General features: G+C 43.4%; 1 protein-coding gene across 1 annotated transcript; it reads right to left on the bottom strand.

Annotated features, from left to right (window-relative positions):
- Positions 1-14,656: 14,656 nt before the first annotated feature.
- LOC309804469 (ubiquitin carboxyl-terminal hydrolase 1-like) lies at positions 14,657-17,450 on the bottom strand. Its single transcript, XM_082621787.1, has one exon. The coding sequence runs from the start codon at positions 17,318-17,320 to the stop codon at positions 15,107-15,109; it is 2,214 nt and encodes a 737-aa protein (XP_082477913.1). The 5' UTR covers positions 17,321-17,450; the 3' UTR covers positions 14,657-15,106.
- Positions 17,451-19,556: the final 2,106 nt, after the last annotated feature.

Raw genomic sequence — 19,556 nt, 5'->3', positions numbered from 1 at the left:
TAGATTCAATATTCTTTGATAAGCCATAATGGAAAAGACTATGAAAAAAGAATGTATATATGTGTAGAACTGACTCATTTTGCTGTACAGCATAAATTAAAATAATATTGTAAATTAACTATACTTCAATTCATAATTTTTTTCAAAAGAAGTGATTTCAGGTGTCAAAAATGTCCCCAAAGAGAAAACTGTACAATTTAATTCTCTAATGAAGTCCTCTTGCCTGTTCTGCAGACCTCGGCATAATCCTAATTTTGTATTCCTTCCTTTTCTGTCCTTTTCCCAGCAATGGGATGTAGGAATAAATATTTCAAGAACAGGTCAATAACGGTGTGAAAGTAAAGATGGCCCATCATGATAAAAGTTCCAATTGAAAAAAAAAAAAAAAACCCCGAAACCTGACTTGGTCCAAGTTGCATTCTGGGAAATGGATTTTGAAACTAACTCTTTGGCAACCTTGAGAATGATGTGCTGTGTCACAGGGGAAAGATCCTTTTGAGAAGCTCTCTCATGTTTATAATTTCCTCTGAACCTAGACAGGAAAGGCAAGGACGAGCTGTCTAAGCCATGAGGATGGTCAGCCTCTCGGTCATTCCTCACCTGTTGAGGTCACTTGTGTTCCACACAATGTAGATTAATGTGTTCAAGTTTCCATATGAAGGTGAAAAATTATTGTGCCCCAAATGGTTCTGAGGTTAAATGAGTTTGGAAAGCTCAGGGTTAAAGAAAGTTTAACTGGCCTCCTTCCTCTAGGTCTTCTCCGAGACCTTAAAATGTTCATGGACGTTGGAACCTCCAAGAGGGGTCCACAGGACTCCGGCCTCCTAATCAGATTTGACCACAGACCTTGTTTTTTAAGAACTATCTCTTGAGATAAGGGTTTGGCAGACTCCACCTTGAGAAGTGCTGATCTAGAGGAGCTGGGACAAAGTTTGTCTTACTGACTCTGGATGAACAGGACACAGCCGTGAGAATGGTTGTGGGTATATGGTGTGGGGTTGGGAGTTTCTAGAAATCTCTGAGGTTAGTAAAAACCCCCTTTGGGCAAAATCAAAGTCTCATAGCCAATAGGAATAACAAGCTAAAAAAAGTCATTAATACTAATTATTTAAGGTATTAAATTGAGAAACAAACCACATTTGCAGGTGTCCAAAATCTTCTCTGAGACAAGTGGTGAATTTTGCCTTTTCTGTACCTTAGGGTTTTCATCTGTCTAATGGAGTAGTGATGTCCCCCTCACAGGATGGTCATGAGGACAAAGGACAATATGGGCAAAACATGTAAGACTCCTGTAGATGGTGGCTTTATTCCCATGATTATGATGAGTGTTTTTTGGAGGTAACACCTTCCCTTTATTACACAGGTTTCTGATGAACTAGTGGTAGGTTCCTATTAAGATCATCCGGGAGAACATTTAAAAAATATGCATGCCCAGACCACTACTCAGTCCCCATGAATCATAATTGGGTGATGATAGTGGGGAAGGATGCGTGTGTATATGAAAAAGTTTCTCCCCGTGATGGTTATGATACATCCAAAACACCTTCAGTGCGTTTAAGGCGAATTTCTAACTTGTGATCCCACCTCTCCTGTAGTAGTCCTGGGATGTGGTCCTTGGCATAAACGGTTTCTGTGGTTAAATAAGTAGAGATCTTATATACTAGTACCACCCTCCCCCTCCCTTCCCCTTTAGTAAAGTATCTGAGAAGTTCTGCAGTCCACACTGTTGGAAAACTTGTAACCTATTGCCTTCTGATCTCACATGACAGTGCAGCATGTATTTTTCTTGCAACTCTCGTCAACATCTTTGTTCAGCACATTTGAGAAATATTATATAGAGAGTTAGTCAGAAGAGAATTCTGTCCATATTCAGAAATCTTTCTGCACTGAAGACATAAGGGAGAGGCAAGGTCGCAAAGAGCAGCTAAAATTCCTCCTCCCCAGGGAGCTGGCTAGGCCTGCTTTTATTCTTCCTGCTGCTTGTTACTTACATGTGGAAAGAATATTGAAAACGATAAATGTGTGTTTTCAAGTAAGCAATTCTGGGTAAAGTCTGGGTGAGAGTCAAAGGACCAGGGAGATGAGCTACTGCAAACCTTAAGTGCTGAGACTGGACAAAGTTGGCTTTGAATCCTGGTTCCAGTACTTCCCAGCTTAGTGACCTTGGGCAAGTTACTTCACGTTTCTGTGCCTCACTTACCTTATATGTATATAAGAGCTTTAAAAAAGGGCATTATTATTAGTACTATTTATCCCTGTTCTTATAGAACTGGAAAAGCACACTTAAGCAAAGTGAGGGGGAGAATCAAGAAGTGAAATAGAATAGAGAATTCTGGAAACTTTCAAAATCAGATAAATCTTGTTCCCTTTACAAGTGAATTTATTTATTTTGGTAAATCATGACACCAAGTACCCTATTAGAATTTAGGGTTAGAGTTTGAGAGATGTGATTAACTTGAATTAGCTGGTTTATAGCAGTGGAGCGTGAATGACCCTTTCATCCAGCTCTTCATTCTAGTCAAATCCCAAACTATCAGACCAATTAATATACAAGAAACAGCTTGGGAGCCACTGCCAGTGGCAAAAAAGAGAAGGGACTGGGTGAACCTCAACAGTGCCGAAATAACTGCCTGAGAAAGAGTAAAAGACTTAGAGTTACGGTGAGGATGTTGGGGTGGGCCAGCTGAAGGGTAGATTTACAAACGCACACACGTTTTGCTGCTCCTGGAACTTAAAAAACAACAGCAAAAACGGGGCTTCCCTGGTGGCGCAGTGGTTAAGAATCCGCCTGCCAGTGCAGGGGACACAGGTTCGAGCCCTGGTCCGGGAAGGTCCCACATGCCACGGAGCAGCTAAGCCCGTGCGCCAAAACTACTGAGCCTGCACTCTAGAGCCTGCGTGCCACAACTGCTGAGCCCACACACCACAACTGCTGAGCCTGCAAGCCACAACTGAGTCCGTGCGCCACAGCTATTGAAGCTCAAGTGCCTAGAGCCCGTGCTGCACAACAAGAGAAGCCCCCACTCACCACAGCTAGAGAAAGCCTGTGCACAGCAATGAAGACCCAACACAGCCAAAAATAAATAAATGAATAAATAAATAAATCAATTAACACAACAACAAAAACCAAAACCCGATAGAATAGAATAGAAAGTTTCAGAGTCCTTTGCATGTAGTATGACTGAGGTGGCAGTCTTACACACTCACACACATACCCACATGTGCATGTGGCTAGGTGTGTGTGTGCAATATGTATTTCTTATCGTGACTTGTGGTTAAAAAAGCTTGAAAACCTTTGCTCTAGAGGGCAGCCCACAGGGCCCTGAGCCAAGAAATAGATTATTTTGTGTCTAGGATGGCGCTGTGAGCTTACCCAGATCCCGCCCTACATTTTTGTAAACACTGGGATGATTGGGTGAGTGTGACAAGGACAAGCAAAGGAGAGGAAACTCAGACGCCAAGCCCCAGGGCAGTGATTGACTCAACAGAGCCTGGACACCAATGGGAGGACCGAGCCACTATCACAACCACAAAGCAAGGTGACGGCGCGGTGGTCGTGGTGGTTTCCATTCCCACTGTAGGAACTGTAGCCGAGGTAGCAGCCATAGACCGTTTACTGTGTATCTGCAATGCAGCAAACCCTCTAGTTTGTTCTCTACGTTCCTTATCTCACTTGAATCACACAGCACAACTTTGGGAGAGCCATTCTTAGTATTCCCATTGTAAGGATGAGAGAACAGAGTTCAGTCATAGAAAAGCGATTTTATGAGAACTGTTCATCTGGGGCTTTGAGAGAGGCAAAGTGAGGTATGATGAGTGGCCTTCTCTTGAGAAGTTTCTGTCTAGATAACGAAACGTTAGCTCATGAGCATCTCTGAGGAATGAACCACTTGCCTTCCTTCTTCTAAATCCCCCGATTCATTCGTTTTCTCCCTAGCCACAGGCTGTCAGGATGAAGAGGAGTGATAGAATTTTATTCTTTTCCATGCATAGAGCAAGGTACCAGATGGGAAATCAACACTTTCAAGGGGAATTTTAATGGAAAACTGGAATATCACACCCAGTTTTGATCAGTCAACGCATATTGCCTATGAACGCCATTGATATTTACTGCCAACTATTTACTGGTCTCTTACTTACTATGTGCCTAGCTTCATGCTAAGTAATTCATGTACATATTATTTTATAATCGAGCAGGACCTTATGGGGCCTTTTTGGGGCTGACCTCTCCCCCATATTCCTTGCTTTAGTTCCTTTCTGAAGTACCTAGATAATAGTATCTGATGCACATTTCCTGAGTTGTTTGACAGACATGAAAACCCCCATCAAATGGAAGATATTAACTATTTGATGACCATGAGCACATAGCCCCAAGACCTAATGGCGCCTGTGGATTGATAAACCCTGTGACACCACCCTGTTCCCTTACCATCAACCAATCAGAGAATTGTGCACGAGGAGATCACGTACCCTGTGACCCCGCCCTCCCTTAGCTGGCCTTTAAAAATGTTTTCCTGAAACCCATCAGGGAGTTCAGTCTTTTTGAGCACTAGCTGTCCCAGACTATTTGTATGGAGCCTTACAATAAATGCTGCGTTTTCCTTCACTACGACCCAGTGTCAGTAGACTGGCTTTACCGCACGTGGGCAAAAGCAGAACCAAGTTTGGCTCAGTAACAATGCAGTCTTCAGAAACACCCTATGGAGAGGGTACTATTTTTGTGCCCATTTTCCAGATGAGGGAATGAAGGTGTGAGAGGGTAATAACTTGCCTTAGGTGAGACAGCTAATAAATGGTGGGGTTGGGCTTTGGGTTCAGCTCTGCCAGACTCTAGAGCCTGGGCCCTTCACCACCAAACAGTCATGATTCCTCCATGATATCCAGGGTATCACACACGTAAAGTGGGGATTAAATTAAAATGTTGATGATCACTCCCTGTCCTTAAAGAGGTTTCAGTACTGTTGAGAAGGTAAGACCTACACAAATGGAAAAATAGTTAATGATACCTTGCTGCTTTTATGCTGCGGTCAAAGGAGTACTAGAAAGCATTCATGGAAGGAGAAATTGCTGAAGCTGAGCTGGGCAGGATGAGCCAGGATTGGAGAAGCACAGAAAAATGGGTTGGTCTTGAGTCATTGAGCAGATACTAGACTCCTCGGTTTAGAGCAGAAAGCAGAGTTTCTTCAGTTGAATGGAGGGGGTCCCCATTTAAGGATTCTGAGGCCTTCAGCAAGTTCTTTACCTTTCCCAAGCCTCAGTTTCCCCATCCATGAGAAGGGGATGATATCCATCTCAGAGAGTTGGTGGGAAGATTAAGTGTACCTAAGTGCCTGGGAAAAGGAGGCATCTACTACATTCTCCTCTACACAACAGATTAAATAAAGTTTGCCAGTAGGACTGGCTGGCATCTTCCCTTCGCCATTCCAGTTGAAGATCTTAGAAAGAGCCCTACCTGCTGTGTGAAGCCCTTTACAACACGCCTCTGTTTGAGGTTTGTCTCTCCATCCAAGTTGGAAGTTTCCAGATGACAGATCCCACTGGGGTCCGAGGAAAAGAGGAGGAGTGTGTCGGCTGGGATGGTCTCATTGCATTGCATTTGGATGAAGTCCCCCACTTGCACGTCCTTCCAGCACTTCTGCGTGGAGCTCTGCTCTTTTCTGGGGTTGGAGAAAGACAGGGGCAGAGTGAATGTTAAAGCTCTCCAGAGCATGAATGAGTGAACGGAAAAGGTCCCCCTGCACCTAACATCCTCCAGGCAGCCTGTCACAGGACTGCTCTGTATTCTACCTCGCCCCAAATGACCACTATCATCGTCTCTAGAAAAGCGAAGCATGATCTATAGAATCCCACTAGTAAAGAGCCCTCCTTCTGACCATGTAGACTTTTGATTGACTGTCGGCTATTGACTGGTTGCTGTGCTCAGCCCTTGCTTTCTAGCAGGAGAAAAAATTTAAAGGATAAGGTGACTATATAGTCATATTAACATAGTATTCTTAATATACATCACTTCCTAGAATACCCAGTTATCGCTGTAGAAAGCAGGGTCACAAAAGAATGGAGTATAGGAAAGACTGCTTCTGGTTGTGGGTGGAGAGCGGCAGTGGGAAAGGTGAGAATATAGACCATTGTCTAGGAAGATCTGGAGTGGTGCTGAAATAGGAAGCAGGGAATTAGGAAGATGGCACCAGGAACTTTGATAGGATGGGCCCCACAGTGACCACAGGATCAGAGGGCTAAAGAAATCTGAGAAAACGATGTACTTTCTCTTCCTATCCAATTTATCAAGCTTGGGTAATAACAGGGGCAGCAACAATCGTGAATTTAACATTTCTACCGTGCCAAGCACTAGGGTGAATTAATACTTCATTTACTTGCATAATAACTCATTGGAGGAGACGTTATACCCATCTCATAACGAGGAACTTGAGGGTTCAAGAGAAATTTCCCAGGGCCTTACAAAAACAGAGCTGGACCCCAAGTCTGGGTGCAACTTGACACAAAACCCAGTTTTCACTGCTTGAATATCCTGCCTCCTGGAAATCATTCCCCTCTTTCCTCTCCAGTGGAATGGCAGCATCAGCTTTATAGCCCTGGCAGAAGGACTCGCTACTCCCCAAGGGGATACATTCCATTTCTAAGAGCCCTCAGTTTACGAAATTCTTCCTTCTGATTAGCCAAATGTTGAACTAATTCTGCTCTCCCAGGCAATCTGATTTACTCCATCTTCTACCATAAAATACATATATATATATATATATATTTTTTTAATGAATTTATTTTATTTTTGGCTGTGTTGGGTCTTTGTTGCCGCACGTGGGCTTTTCTCTACTTGTGGCAGGCAGGGGCTACTCTTCGTTGCGGTGCGCGGGCTTCTCATTGTGGTGGCTTCTCTTGTTGCGGAGCACAGGCTCTAGGTGCCCGGGCTTCAGTAGCTGTGGCTCATGGGCTCTAGAGCGCAGGCTCAGTAGCTGTGGCGCACGGGCTGAGTTGCTTCCAGGCATGTAGGATCTTCGCGGAGCAGGGCTCGAACCAGTGTCTCCTGCACTGGCAGACGGATTCTTAATCACTGCGCCACACAGGGAAGCCCTAAAAAAATACTTTAAAAGTGTTCATCAAGTGTCTTTTGAAGCCTTTTCGACTTGCCAAGTCAAATTTAACTTTCCAAGTGCCCTCAATTATTCTGTGTGACACAGCTTCAAGGTCTGTCTTAGAGGAGAGGGCTCTTCTGACTAAGGCTGTGTTTGGAAATGTTCCTCTTAAACTGTGGGATCTGGGACCAAACCAATATTCCACACGTGGTCTTTTAAACTAAGTCCAGCTGGCTTGCAGCTGGATGCCTCTGAGCCCATCCAGGCCTGGAGAAGCAGGCTCTCTTTTGCTCTTTGTCTCCACTGATGCTCCAGCCTCTCTGGACATGTTACTGCTTCTGTTTTTGTTGGAATCTGAGCTGCCCTGGGCATGACAAGACCACTGTTCCACAGAGAAAGAGACGTGACAAATTTCACTTTTCTCCTCTGAGTTCGTAAAGTCCTTGAGGAGGATAAGCGTTTGACGCCTTCCTCCTTTCTTTGGGGGCCCTCTAGAGAACCCCAAGCAAGCCCTCCTAAGACCCCATTTTCCTTGTCAAAAAGATCCTTGCAAAGGACTCGCCCAGTTTCCTGAAATACATGCACATCCATCTGGAAGACTTTTGGAAGGCCAACCAAGGGAAGATGGGATCAGAGTCTATAAAATAATCAGGGATTACAATTAGGGAGCAGTCTTGTAACTGTAAAGACCCACAGAGTTCTGTGTCAGTGCCCATGCTCTAGGGAGCCCAGTGCAGCAGCCACTGGTTAACCGTGGGCAGTATCACCCAAACGGGGACCACTTGTGAGCATTTTGTGGGCAGTGCATCTGTAGCATTTTAATAATAATTATTTTAATGGAAAAAGGATGCAACAGGTTTCTAAGCACTTTTTCATTCCCTCAGCTTATTTTAGAGCAGATTATCATCTGCTCTACCTTATTATTTTTATTTTTATTATTTTTTACCATGAAAAATAGAGACAGTCTCCCCAGATCTGTTTCTTGCTGTCATTTCAGAAAAACATTTACCTGTTGATTCAGGGAAGAATTGTTGTTTTTTCTTTAGAGCAGCCTTGGGAACACCTGTTAAATGTCCAAATATAAAGCTACTTAAAGAAATTGGAATGGCAGATACTCTCCATTGGAAAAGGAATCTTGTATGGTGAAGGAGGGAGGCTTTCTCTATTGCTTTTTTTTTTTTCCTTTTTGAGAGGACACTTAAAAAAAAAGGATCCTTGAATATTACAGCAAAATTGCTCCAAGGAATAAAGGATTATCACTCAACTTGTCTTTACACTTCTGCCCTTTGACTTCTGCCCTATTGGGTAATGCCTTTGGGGATGGCCCACCATTGGTTGCTTGCTGTAATCTCAGCAATCTGGCCGGTATTGAGATTAGATTCAGTGAGCACACCTTTGACTGTGAACAATATCCTGACTGCCAACACTTCCAGAGCACACTGGTTCAAACCAGAAGGTTTGCAAAAGCGAGTTGGGAACGCTACATACATAGACATACTGAAGGCGAGGCCAATGCACCTCCACCCGTGAACACTGATATTCATTCTTCTTCCTTCTAATAAAGGGCTCCACTGCATATTATGGGATGTGAGTTATTAATGGGATGGACGATGGATGTTATGCAGATGAACTTATGAAATATATGTGTGTGTATATTTGTGTGTGTGTGTGTGTGTGTGTGTATTTATGAGCAGTCACTTCTGTGAGTTTGGCTGGAGTGCTGACTTGTCAATTCCCATAATGATGATAGGTATCGCACGGTCAATGGAACCACACAAGAAGCTATAAGTCAGACGGGTCTCTGTTTTCTTTCTATTATTCTTTGGGTCCCTGGGAGGTCCTGTCCAGTACTGCTGTCCTGTTAATAATCGCCTGTCTTTGCTTTAGATGTCATCTTCTCTTCCTTAGGATGACATGCAGTGGTGAAGGGACCCTCCCCAAAACAGAGATTGCCCATGTCCGGGTCGTGCTGCTCAAACAGAGGCACATACACCTCCAGGCACACATCTTGTCGTGTGTGTCCAGGAGCACTGAAGTTATGGGAACAACATGATTTTTGGGGTGTTCAAAATTTTTTGGGGGGGGACATAATGTAGTAATTTAGCTGGTACAAAATTTGAAGAATTTTATATTTATATTGACCCAAATGTAGTAATAGTATAGAATCAGAGACAGATTTTATAGGAATTTTGGAATAAGAAAAAGTGACTTCAGGGACATTTCCTTCTTGCACTGGGTTATTCTGTGCTGGTTTCCTGATCCTCTGGGGGCCCACTTTGTCTCCTCAACTGTGGAAAAGGCAAGGGTGCATAGCTCCAGGGTTGGGGCGTCCAGCCCGAGGAGGTGCTGAGTGGCTGAATCCAGCTGAGGCAGAAAAGCGGCGTGCTTCTGCGTTGAGGGATGCCCAGATGTGGCCACAGCTGGCTGGGAGCCACCTTCGGGAGTCATTCCTGGGTTAATCCAGCCCGTTCAGAACAGCTGCCCCGGGTGGACACATGCACACACTCCTGGTCATTTCCCTGCTCAGTGAGTCCACACCTGGGAACTGATTGCTATTTTAGTTTTGTGGCATGTTCACTGCTGCTTCAAAATAAGACAAATCGACGTGGCTGGGGACGAAGACTCCACCTGGCAGATTCTGCCTTGGGGAGAAATTAAGTGGTGCAGTGCTAAATGGCTTTCTGAGAGGAGATAGGGCTTATTAAGAGGTAAATAAACAGCAAGAGAGGTTTATAACCAACTGGATCCTGTGGGGAAGCAGGCGAAAGGGGGGGAATGGAGGAGGAGAAGGTGCTTCAGCTTCCATTTCTCAAATACTATGTGGGTTTTGTAAAAAGGGTTTCAAGGAACTAGAGTAGAGTGGATTTATCAGGAAGCTTAGTTGTCTGTGGGATTTCCCATTCAGTGTAAGATGATGAGCTGACCTGGGCTGTCCTTCAGGAAGCTGGAATGTCAGGCCCAGGATGGTCAGCATCACTACCCCAGGGTGAAAGGGGAAGCCAGTGAGAATGAGTGCAATCTAGGGATTAAGAGTGGGTTTGAATCTCAGCTTCAGCGCTTACTACCTGTGTGACTTGGGGAAGTTACTTAATCTTTCAGAGACTCTATTTCTTCAGTTGAAGGTGATTGGAAGGATTAGTGACATGACCCATGTAAGGGACTGAGATCTTGGTTTTGCACTTAGTAAGTACTTGATGAATACAAGCGTCTTTTATGATGTTGATGACAGTGAATGTTAATGCTATGGTGAGGGCTAACCACCACCGCCAGCCCCAGCATTTTCTTCTTCATGCTATTGGGATGCCTGCTTTATGTCTGTGATTACATTTCATGAATTGGGCTCAGGCACATAATGTGCAAACACAAGGAACTTAAAAAATCCAAACATTTTCCCCAAGTCCAGAAAAGAAGGACCCAAATTCAGCCTACTGAAGACTAAGGGCTCTGGGTGCTGGCTACTGGGCAAACTCCCAGAAAAATACATTGTTAAAATCAGGGCTGCCCATCAAGTTCTTTGTGGATGTTGACAGACTAGTTCTCAAGTTTATATAAAGAGGCTAAAGACCCACACTAGCCAACTCGATAATTGAAGGAGAGGATTGGCACTACCTATCCTCGAGACTTACTATAAAGTTACGGTAATCAAGACAGTGCGGTATTGGCAAAAGAAGAAACAAATAGATCAATGGAACAGAATAGATAGCCCAGAAATAGATTCACATAATTATAGTCAACTGACTTTTGACAAAGGAACAAAGGCAATACAACCGAGGAAAGATAATCTTTTCGACAAATGGATGTCCACATGCCAAAAAAAAAAAAAAAAAAAAGAAGAATCCAGACACAGCCCTTACACTCTTGACAAAAATTAACTCAGAATGCATCACAGACCTAAATGTAACATGCAGAACTATAAAACTCCTAGAAGACAACATAGCAGGAAACCTAGATGACCTTAGGTATGGCGATGACCTTTTAGGTAAACACCATAGGCACTATTCATGAAAGAAGTAACTGAGAAGCTGGACTTCATTAAAATTAAAAATTTCTGTTCTGTGAAAGAATGGTAAGAGAATGAGAAGACGAGCCACCATCTGGGAGAAAATATGTGTTTTGCAAAAGACACATCTGATAAAGGGTCATTATTCAAAATGTAAAAAGAAAAAAACAAACTCAACACTCAACAAGAGAACAAACAACCCAATTAAAAATGGACAAAAGATCTGAATAGACATCTCACCAAAGAAGATATACAGATGTCAAATAAGCATGACAAGAGCTCCACATCCCATGTCATCAGAGAAATGCAAATTAAAATGAGATACCACAAAATACCTGTTTGAATGCCCCGACTCTTGACCACTCACACCACCAGTTGCTGGTGGGGAGGTAGAGCGAGAGGCACTCTCACATGCTGTTGGTAGGAATGCACAATGGTCCAGCCCCTTTGAAAGACAAGGTGGTGGTTTCTTATACAACTAAACGTATTCTTACTCTACGAGCTAGCAATCACATATCCTATTTACCTGAAGGAGTTGAAAACTTATGCCATGCAAAAACCCACACATGTATGTTTATGGCAGCTTTCTTCATAACTTCCAAAACTTGGAAGCATCCAGATGTCCTTCAGTAGGTGAATGAATGAACTATGGTACATGCAGACAATGAAATATTATTCATAGCTAGAAAGAAGTGAGCTATCAAGCCATGATCAGACATGGAGGGAACTTACATGCATATGGCTAAGTGAAAGAAGCCAATGTGAAAAGGCTACACACTGTATGATGTCAACTGTAAGACATTCTGGAAAAGGCAAAACTATGGAGACAGTAAAAATAACAGTGATGGCTAGGGGTTGGGAGGTGGGTAGGGATGAACAGATGGAGCACAGAGGATATTTAGGGAAGTGAAACTACTCTGTATGATACCGTCATGGTGGATACAGGTCGTTATACATTTGACCAAACCCATAGAATGTATAATACCTAGAGTGAGCCGTCTTGTAAACTATGGACTTTGGGTGACTATGATGTCTCAATGTTGGTTCATTAATTTCGACAAACGGACCACTTTGGTGAGGGATGTTGATAATGGAGGAAGTTGTGCGTGTGTGAGGGCAGAGGGTATATGGGAAATCTCTGTACCTTCCCCTCAGTTTTACTGTGAACCTAAAACAAGGCTGGAGGAAATTTGATAAATCTCCAGTTTGGGTGAGGAAACTGACCTGGCCAAGGTGTATAGCAACAAAACTTGGGTTGGAACCTCTATTCTTTCCATGGCTCCAAGAAGAGTCAAGCGTCCTGAAGCTGGTTCAGGAATACTTGAAATGCCCAACTGTCTTTGTCTTGACAGCGGTGTGCTCACGTAGAGACAATATCGTGGGGGTGGTTAAAAGCTCTGGAGTCATGTGAGCCTGACTAAAACCCAGAACTACTACTTACTTCTTACATACAAGGTAGTGTGACCCTGAACCCACTACTTGACTATATGAGCCTCAATTTATTCATCTACCAAATGGACAAATAAAATCTATTCTACAGGTTGAAGTGAGAGTTCAATAAGATAATACATGAAATGACCTTAGAGCAAATGGCATTTACTGCTGCTATTATTATCATTAGTTATTATTAGCTTGGAGCAAACAGGGTCACTGCTGTGGTGATAGGAGAACAGAATCTGTGTGGTTGTCTATTTTCATGAGCTGTCGTGAATGAGGGGTGGGCTTTGTGGTTGGAGGAGGAGCTTAGTAAGGGGGAAGGAACTGCAAAGGGAGGAAGGGTCCTGTGGCTTCTGTCCTGACCTGGTCCCACAAAATGGAAATGGAACAGCAGTTAGAGGTTTGGCGTTAAGTTAAAGTTACGCTAAAGACAGCGTGGGCCTGGGACAGAGGGCAGTGAGTGCAGCTGTGTCCCCGCACCCGCCTGTTTGCTACAGACCATGATGACAGGGGCTTTAGACTCAGGGCAGCTCCAGAAAGAAACAGCTGAGGCCAGAGGAGTGGGTAGGAGACCTGGACCCCTGGCTTGGATGGAAATACTGGGGGACATGAACATATTAACTATACCTGAGGATGCCCAGATATACCTGGGGAGGCCTGAGTATTAGGGCGGGAAGAATGAAGACCCAAATCAGCAGCTTGGGGCCTCTGTATTTATGTGAATTCATTAACACCCAGAGGCCTAATTGTTTCATGCGTCTTCTACTTTCAACTATGTAATAAGCTGGCTGAGAGCTGGGATGACCCTGAGTCTTATATTTCCGTACCTACACGGAGTCCGGTATGGTGTCTAGCACACAGGGGAGTGTTCAGTAAATATTCAGTAATTGATTCCTTGTCGATTTGTCTTGAACATGAGGCAGTAGAGGAGAAGCTTTTCCTAATCTTAAGTCATTTTGACATCTTTTTGTTATGGACGCACTAATGGAGACTTCCCCAAATGGCATCATAATAATATGATGTATGATATGATGAGATATGATGAGATGAGATGATATAATATAATGTATTTAATGTAATGTAATAGAATAAACTTATTTGTATTAAGTGCCTGTAATAAGCCCAGCATTTAACCAACGTTACCATTTAGCTGCCTAATAATGACACAACTTTTATTATTACTGTTATCTCAGTTTCATAGATGAGGAAACTTAAGCCCAGAAAGGTTATCTAACTTGTGTAAGGTCACATAGGTGTGTCTGCCAGGACATAGGAGTGATAGCTGTGGGGACTTCATGGCTCAGCGTGGTCTCTTGGTCCTGTTCAAAAGTGCAGTACTAAGCAGATGACGCCTCAGAAGCTGGTGACATAAACATAACTGAGGCTGGGTGGGGAACAGGAGCCTCAGCTTTTGGAATTGTGAGCTCCACAATGGCAAATCAGAGGCTATAAATGCTCACCCGCTCAGATACAAATCAGGCCTGTTGACACAAGTGCAGAGCTTCAGGGACCCCTGAATTCCTGTTTTATGATTCTTCCAGCCATTGAGTTTGGGGGAGAACCTAATGCATTCTATCCTGAAATGACAAGGTGAATTGGCCAACATAGTTTATGGCCTTCTCTGAGCACAGGGCGAGGCCATGGGAGTCGGGTGGGCACTTGCAAAACTGACCCTTTAGAGAGGAGGCTACTTGGCTGGTGCCAAATGCAGAGCAGAGACCCGCAGAGTGGGTGCAGGGGTCTGCTGGTCTGTCAACTACAGCCAGTGGCACTTTTCCTAGTCATGCTTCAAATGACACTGTGATCCTCTGTTTTGTGCACTTTCAGATTCTTTCCCCAGGCCTATTTTGCTACGTTATTATAGCTTGGCGTCAAGTTCTATGGTAAAGCGTTTGTCTTCTTCCATGCGGTTCAACACCCCAGCCAATGATCTGTCTTTCTTACTTCCCTTGAGTCAAGCTCATGGTGACTCTTGGCTATCCAGGTTATAGAACTCTCCTTAGTAATATTTTAGCCAATATTTTCTGAGGGCTACTGAATGCCAGAAACTATACTAAGCATTTTCCATGCATTACTTCATTTAACAGCTGCAGCAAACCGCTGGTACAGCTGTTCATACACGTGCCTCTAATACAGCCCATCAAAGATCTGGCTTCATGACTTACACAAGTGAATGTACTGAAATGAGATTCTGCTTCTTAGCTGAAAAACCACAGAACCTATAAACATCATGTAGATAATTACTCCAAAATATGGAGATAAAAATACAAGCACTTTATTTGAAAAAGCAAACACAAAAGATAGGTGTAAATTCAAAGTGTTTAAATGCTTCCATTTTGAATAATTCAGTTAAGAACCTATACAAGTTTGTTCCCAGAAGCTAATGCATCAATCCCTAGTCTCCACTAAGGATAAAGGAATTCTAAAAATTAACATGGTTTTCAATAACTCAGATTTCACTATTTATATAGAAACCTAGAGAGACCCATAATATCCAATAGCTTCAAAAGATAAGCTAAAGACTTTTTGATGTAATCAATTTACCAATGTTTAATATACACACAAGGAAAATACACTCACTCTATAATTTCTTATAAAATAGCAAGTAAGGAGTAGATGTAGGAGATGTAGAAGGGGAAAGAGAATTCAAAAAGTCCTTCTCTTCAGTAACTTTCACTTGAGAATCATTAAAAAGCAACCACTTCCCCTCATACTCCTTTAAGCTTTGCACTGCATATGAAATTTTGTTTTCAAAATCACTCATGCTAATGCCTGTTTGGCCATTGGATTCCTTGTTTCTATCAGATTCATGGGTCCCATTAGTATTGTTAGTCTCAGAATTTCTATTTTCAGCAAATGCTGTACTGGCAACTTTATCAGGATGAGATGCTTTGTTGTATAACTCATAACCTGCTTGAGTCTTTTGTCCTCTGAGAAGTCCAAGAGTGTCTACATTTTTTTTGTTCAAAACTTTACTTGGCTGGGTATTTCCACTGACTCTAATCGACACTTCTTCATCGTCATAGTTTTTGACCACACCCCTTGCTTCCTCCTCATTCAGTGGTTCTGGCTTACCTACTTCACACATTTGGTCGATCACAAAATTTTCCTCATCTAGTTCTAAACTGTTAAGGTCAGTGACTTTCACAGAAGCAGTATAATGCCCGCTACTAATTGTAATGCCACTATGCATCACAACTGCAAATAATCCATAGCTGTCATTGGTTGGCTTTGTGCTCCATTCTTCTAGTGACAGTTTAAGAGGTATCAGTAAAGGAGTGTTGATCTTGGAAAGTCCACCACCATAACAATCAAACTCGAAGCCACTAGCAGCAAAGCACTTCAAATGAATAGTTAGAACTTCAGGCATTGCGTCAAACAAAAGACTTCGTTCAGCTTCCGTATAATGATGGCAATTTTCACAGAAATATTTATTTTCTCCTACAATCCTCTCCACTGAAGCAAACTGGGAAATTGCCCATCTCAGGGTCTTCATGTCTGGTTTTGGCTCTGAAGAACTTTCAGGACTCTCCTCTGCTTTGGAAAGCTCATCTTCTTGCACTGGTACGATGACGTCTTGAAACTCTTCTCTTCTTTCTGTTAAACTTTCACATTCTAAGCAACGAGTCCTTATTACCAGCTGACCTTGAAATAGTTTCTCCACCAGCTCAAAACCAATTGGCTCTGCACCTTTGTTGATGGGCTTAACTTCCTTAACAGGCATAACATTCTTCCCTGGAGATTCAAGTCCACAACCATCAGCTGTATTATCATTCTCATACTTCCCCATGTCCTCTTCAAGACCACATTCATTTTCTTTAGGTTGTCCTTTGGATTCTTGGTTTGTTGTTATTTTACCCAGACTAAGGGATTTAGAAATAATGCTGGGTTGCTTAGCTGTAGACTTGAACCAGTTTCTCTTAACTCTTGATTTCTTTTGTGAGGGTCTTGCACTCTCATTTTCAGAAATGTACTTGGGGATGATTTTAGCAGGAATATCTGATGAATCAACTGTAGCTTTTCTTTTTGATCTGGTTTGTCTCTGGTTTGCTTTCAAAGACTGGTGGTCCTTAGAGACTTTAACGTTTTTCTTCATGTTACCAAGTTCAGTGTCACTCTTTCTTTTCCCATGTACTTTTGGCAGTTTTTCTTTATAGTCTTCAGAATGCCTCATACTGTCCATCTCCATGCTGTTATGACCACTCATTTCCTCTTTCGGATGTTTTTCTTCTACCTTAGTAGATAACTCTGCCACATTTTTTACTCCTTTTTTTAGGAGTTGGCATGTTTCTTGAATGTGTCCCAAAATACACTGTAATACTTCCTGTGCATCATGCTGTAGATATCCTCCATACATAGGGTTGAGTTTCCTGAGTGTGTTAAGTAGTCGCCTTGGCTGAGTAGCAAGTTTACGAGTATATTTCTCTGGATGTAAGAGAAAACTAGCCTGAAGCTGTTCGACTGAAAGGATCAAGGAATGTAAGCTGCATATTAGTTCAAAACTTACTGAAGAATCTCCTTTGCAGTTTCCCTTAGCTTTTTGACTGGCTTCATCTTTTAGGGCTTCTTTCTTCCTTGAAATACTATTAAATAAGTGCTTCACTCCAGATTTAAAACCAGGACAAAAATATAATACCTGAAGTATACTATTAAGATAACAAGTATTGCCGAGATTATTCAGTCCCACAAACGGTAACAAGTTTTTTCTCTTCTCACGGTTGACACGTGAGGACTGTGCTGCAGGAATAACTTGATCAATTTCAGATCCTCTGTATTCAGAAGTTTTTTTCTTCATTTCCTTGAGAATCTGTGAAATCCAAGGCTCTCTTGGTTTCCTTTTTCTGAAAAAACTTCAAGGGACGTCTGGTTTTTTTTGAGGGACTACCTCTTGAAAGCCTATTACTTTCACGAGGTATGACACGGGGCATTTTCTCTTCAAATCCCAAGGAGTTGAGGAGAATTCATTTATACAGGGACCCTGTAATCACCAAGCATATGTAGAATATAACATTTGCCCAGGGGCCGTCTCTTCTGCTATACCATTTCTTGCTCCTGGCTGTCCTTATCACTGGGGGTTGTGACATCACCAATGTTTCTCCCGTAACTATGGTCATGGCCCAGAGCGAGGTCCGCGGCGGTGACGCCGACAAGTCTAACCGGGCTGAGGGCGGGGGCGACAGGTGAGCCCCTGCCCCGAGCCTGCGGGGGCCCGCGACCCACGGAAAAGCTGGCCGGATCGCCCTCCCCGCAGGGGAGTGCCCATTCGCTCTCAAGAGCGGGAACCCGGGCTGCGGCTCGGTCCTGCCTGGGCGCCGGCACCGACTACATCCCCGAAGCGGCGCCCGCCCCCGTCCCCGCCCCCGTCCCCGCCCCCGTCCCCGTCCCCGCCCCAGGACGGCAAGGAGCGCCAGAAGCGGCTCCGCTCGCCCGGCGCCCGAACCGCTGGGGTCTTCCCCACGACGCCGCCGACGGGAACTTGGCGCATTTTCCTCAGTCTCAGGACTCGTGTGTTTTAGCCTCCGCCCGCGCCAGCGCTGCGATTGGAGGTGGCGTCCTACGAAAGTGCCGGTTCTAGTCTCCAGGCTGCAGAGACGCGAAAGGCTAGAGCCACCTCACGCCCGCCACTAGCCCTCCTGGCACGCACGGGCTCCGGAACCAGCCGGAGCGGTAGTTGCCCCAAGCTGGTAACGGGTTCTGCAGTTTCAAACAGCGCAGGCAACGTCACGGGCAGCTCGCCCTAAGTATCATTCTTCAAGAAAATGTGTAACAGCCCACTAGGGGCGGTCCCATTATCAAATCCACCAGGAAAGAGGATTCTTCTCTGGTCCTCAGGGGCAGACAAGTTGAATGGACAGGCAGAGACTTTTTGTTTCATTCAGGATGCATCACCACTGAACTGGGATGGTGACAGATAATTCCCCATCCCACCTCAACTCCGTAGGTAAAGTGCTCTCCTGTCTAAATATGTTAAATCAGCACACACATTCACTGCGGAGGATCCAGGTTACCAATGGCTCTTTTTAGTTGAGCAAATGGCTTAAAAGCACTAACCATCAGTGGAATTCAAGCTAGTTAAAAGGCAGAGTCAATTAAGAATCTTTCACGTGGGCAATAAAACAGATAGGCACAATTATTACATTAATCAGTGGTGCTCTAGGCCAGTACTTTCCAACTTCAATTGCACATGAATCACCTGGGGGTCTCTTAAACTGCAGAGTCTGGTTTAGTTTGGGGCAGGGCCTGAAGTTTTGCATTTCTGACAAGCTTTCGGGTGATGCTGAAGAGGCTGGTCCATGTGAACTTGGTGTCTCAAATTCCTTGTCACTGGGAAATGATCTGACACACACTTCAGTAGGATTTGGGCGTCAATGGTTTGGACAAAAGATAACTAGGAGAATTGCTCTGAAATACTAATTGGAAGAATTCATTTCTGATTCTTTGGCTTTGGTAAATGTTCCATCTACCAAAATAAATGGCACAGACTTATTTTCAGGTGTCAAATCTCTAGTGCCCATCTTGGAACCCCTTTAAAGAAGAGATTTTACTAAGCCGGGGGCGGTGGAAGAAGGATGGATTGGGAGTTTGGGATTAGCAGATGCAAACTATTATATACAGAATTGATAAACAACAAGGTCCTACTGTATAGCACAGGGAATTAGATTCAATATTCTTTGATAAGCCATAATGGAAAAGACTATGAAAAAAGAATGTATATATGTGTAGAACTGACTCATTTTGCTGTACAGCATAAATTAAAATAATATTGTAAATTAACTATACTTCAATTCATAATTTTTTTCAAAAGAAGTGATTTCAGGTGTCAAAAATGTCCCCAAAGAGAAAACTGTACAATTTAATTCTCTAATGAAGTCCTCTTGCCTGTTCTGCAGACCTCGGCATAATCCTAATTTTGTATTCCTTCCTTTTCTGTCCTTTTCCCAGCAATGGGATGTAGGAATAAATATTTCAAGAACAGGTCAATAACGGTGTGAAAGTAAAGATGGCCCATCATGATAAAAGTTCCAATTGAA

This window comes from Mesoplodon mirus (genome assembly GCF_964341445.2).
Source record: "Mesoplodon mirus genome assembly, chromosome: 5".
Classification (NCBI taxonomy): Eukaryota; Metazoa; Chordata; class Mammalia; order Artiodactyla; family Ziphiidae; genus Mesoplodon; species Mesoplodon mirus.
Note: the sequence above shows the minus strand (reverse complement) of the source record. Positions and strands in the feature narration are given on the sequence as shown.

Coding starts and splice junctions, on each gene's coding strand:
- LOC309804469 (XM_082621787.1), bottom strand. CDS start 17,320: ATGAAGAAAAAAACTTCTGAATACAGAGGATCTGAAATTGATCAAGTT.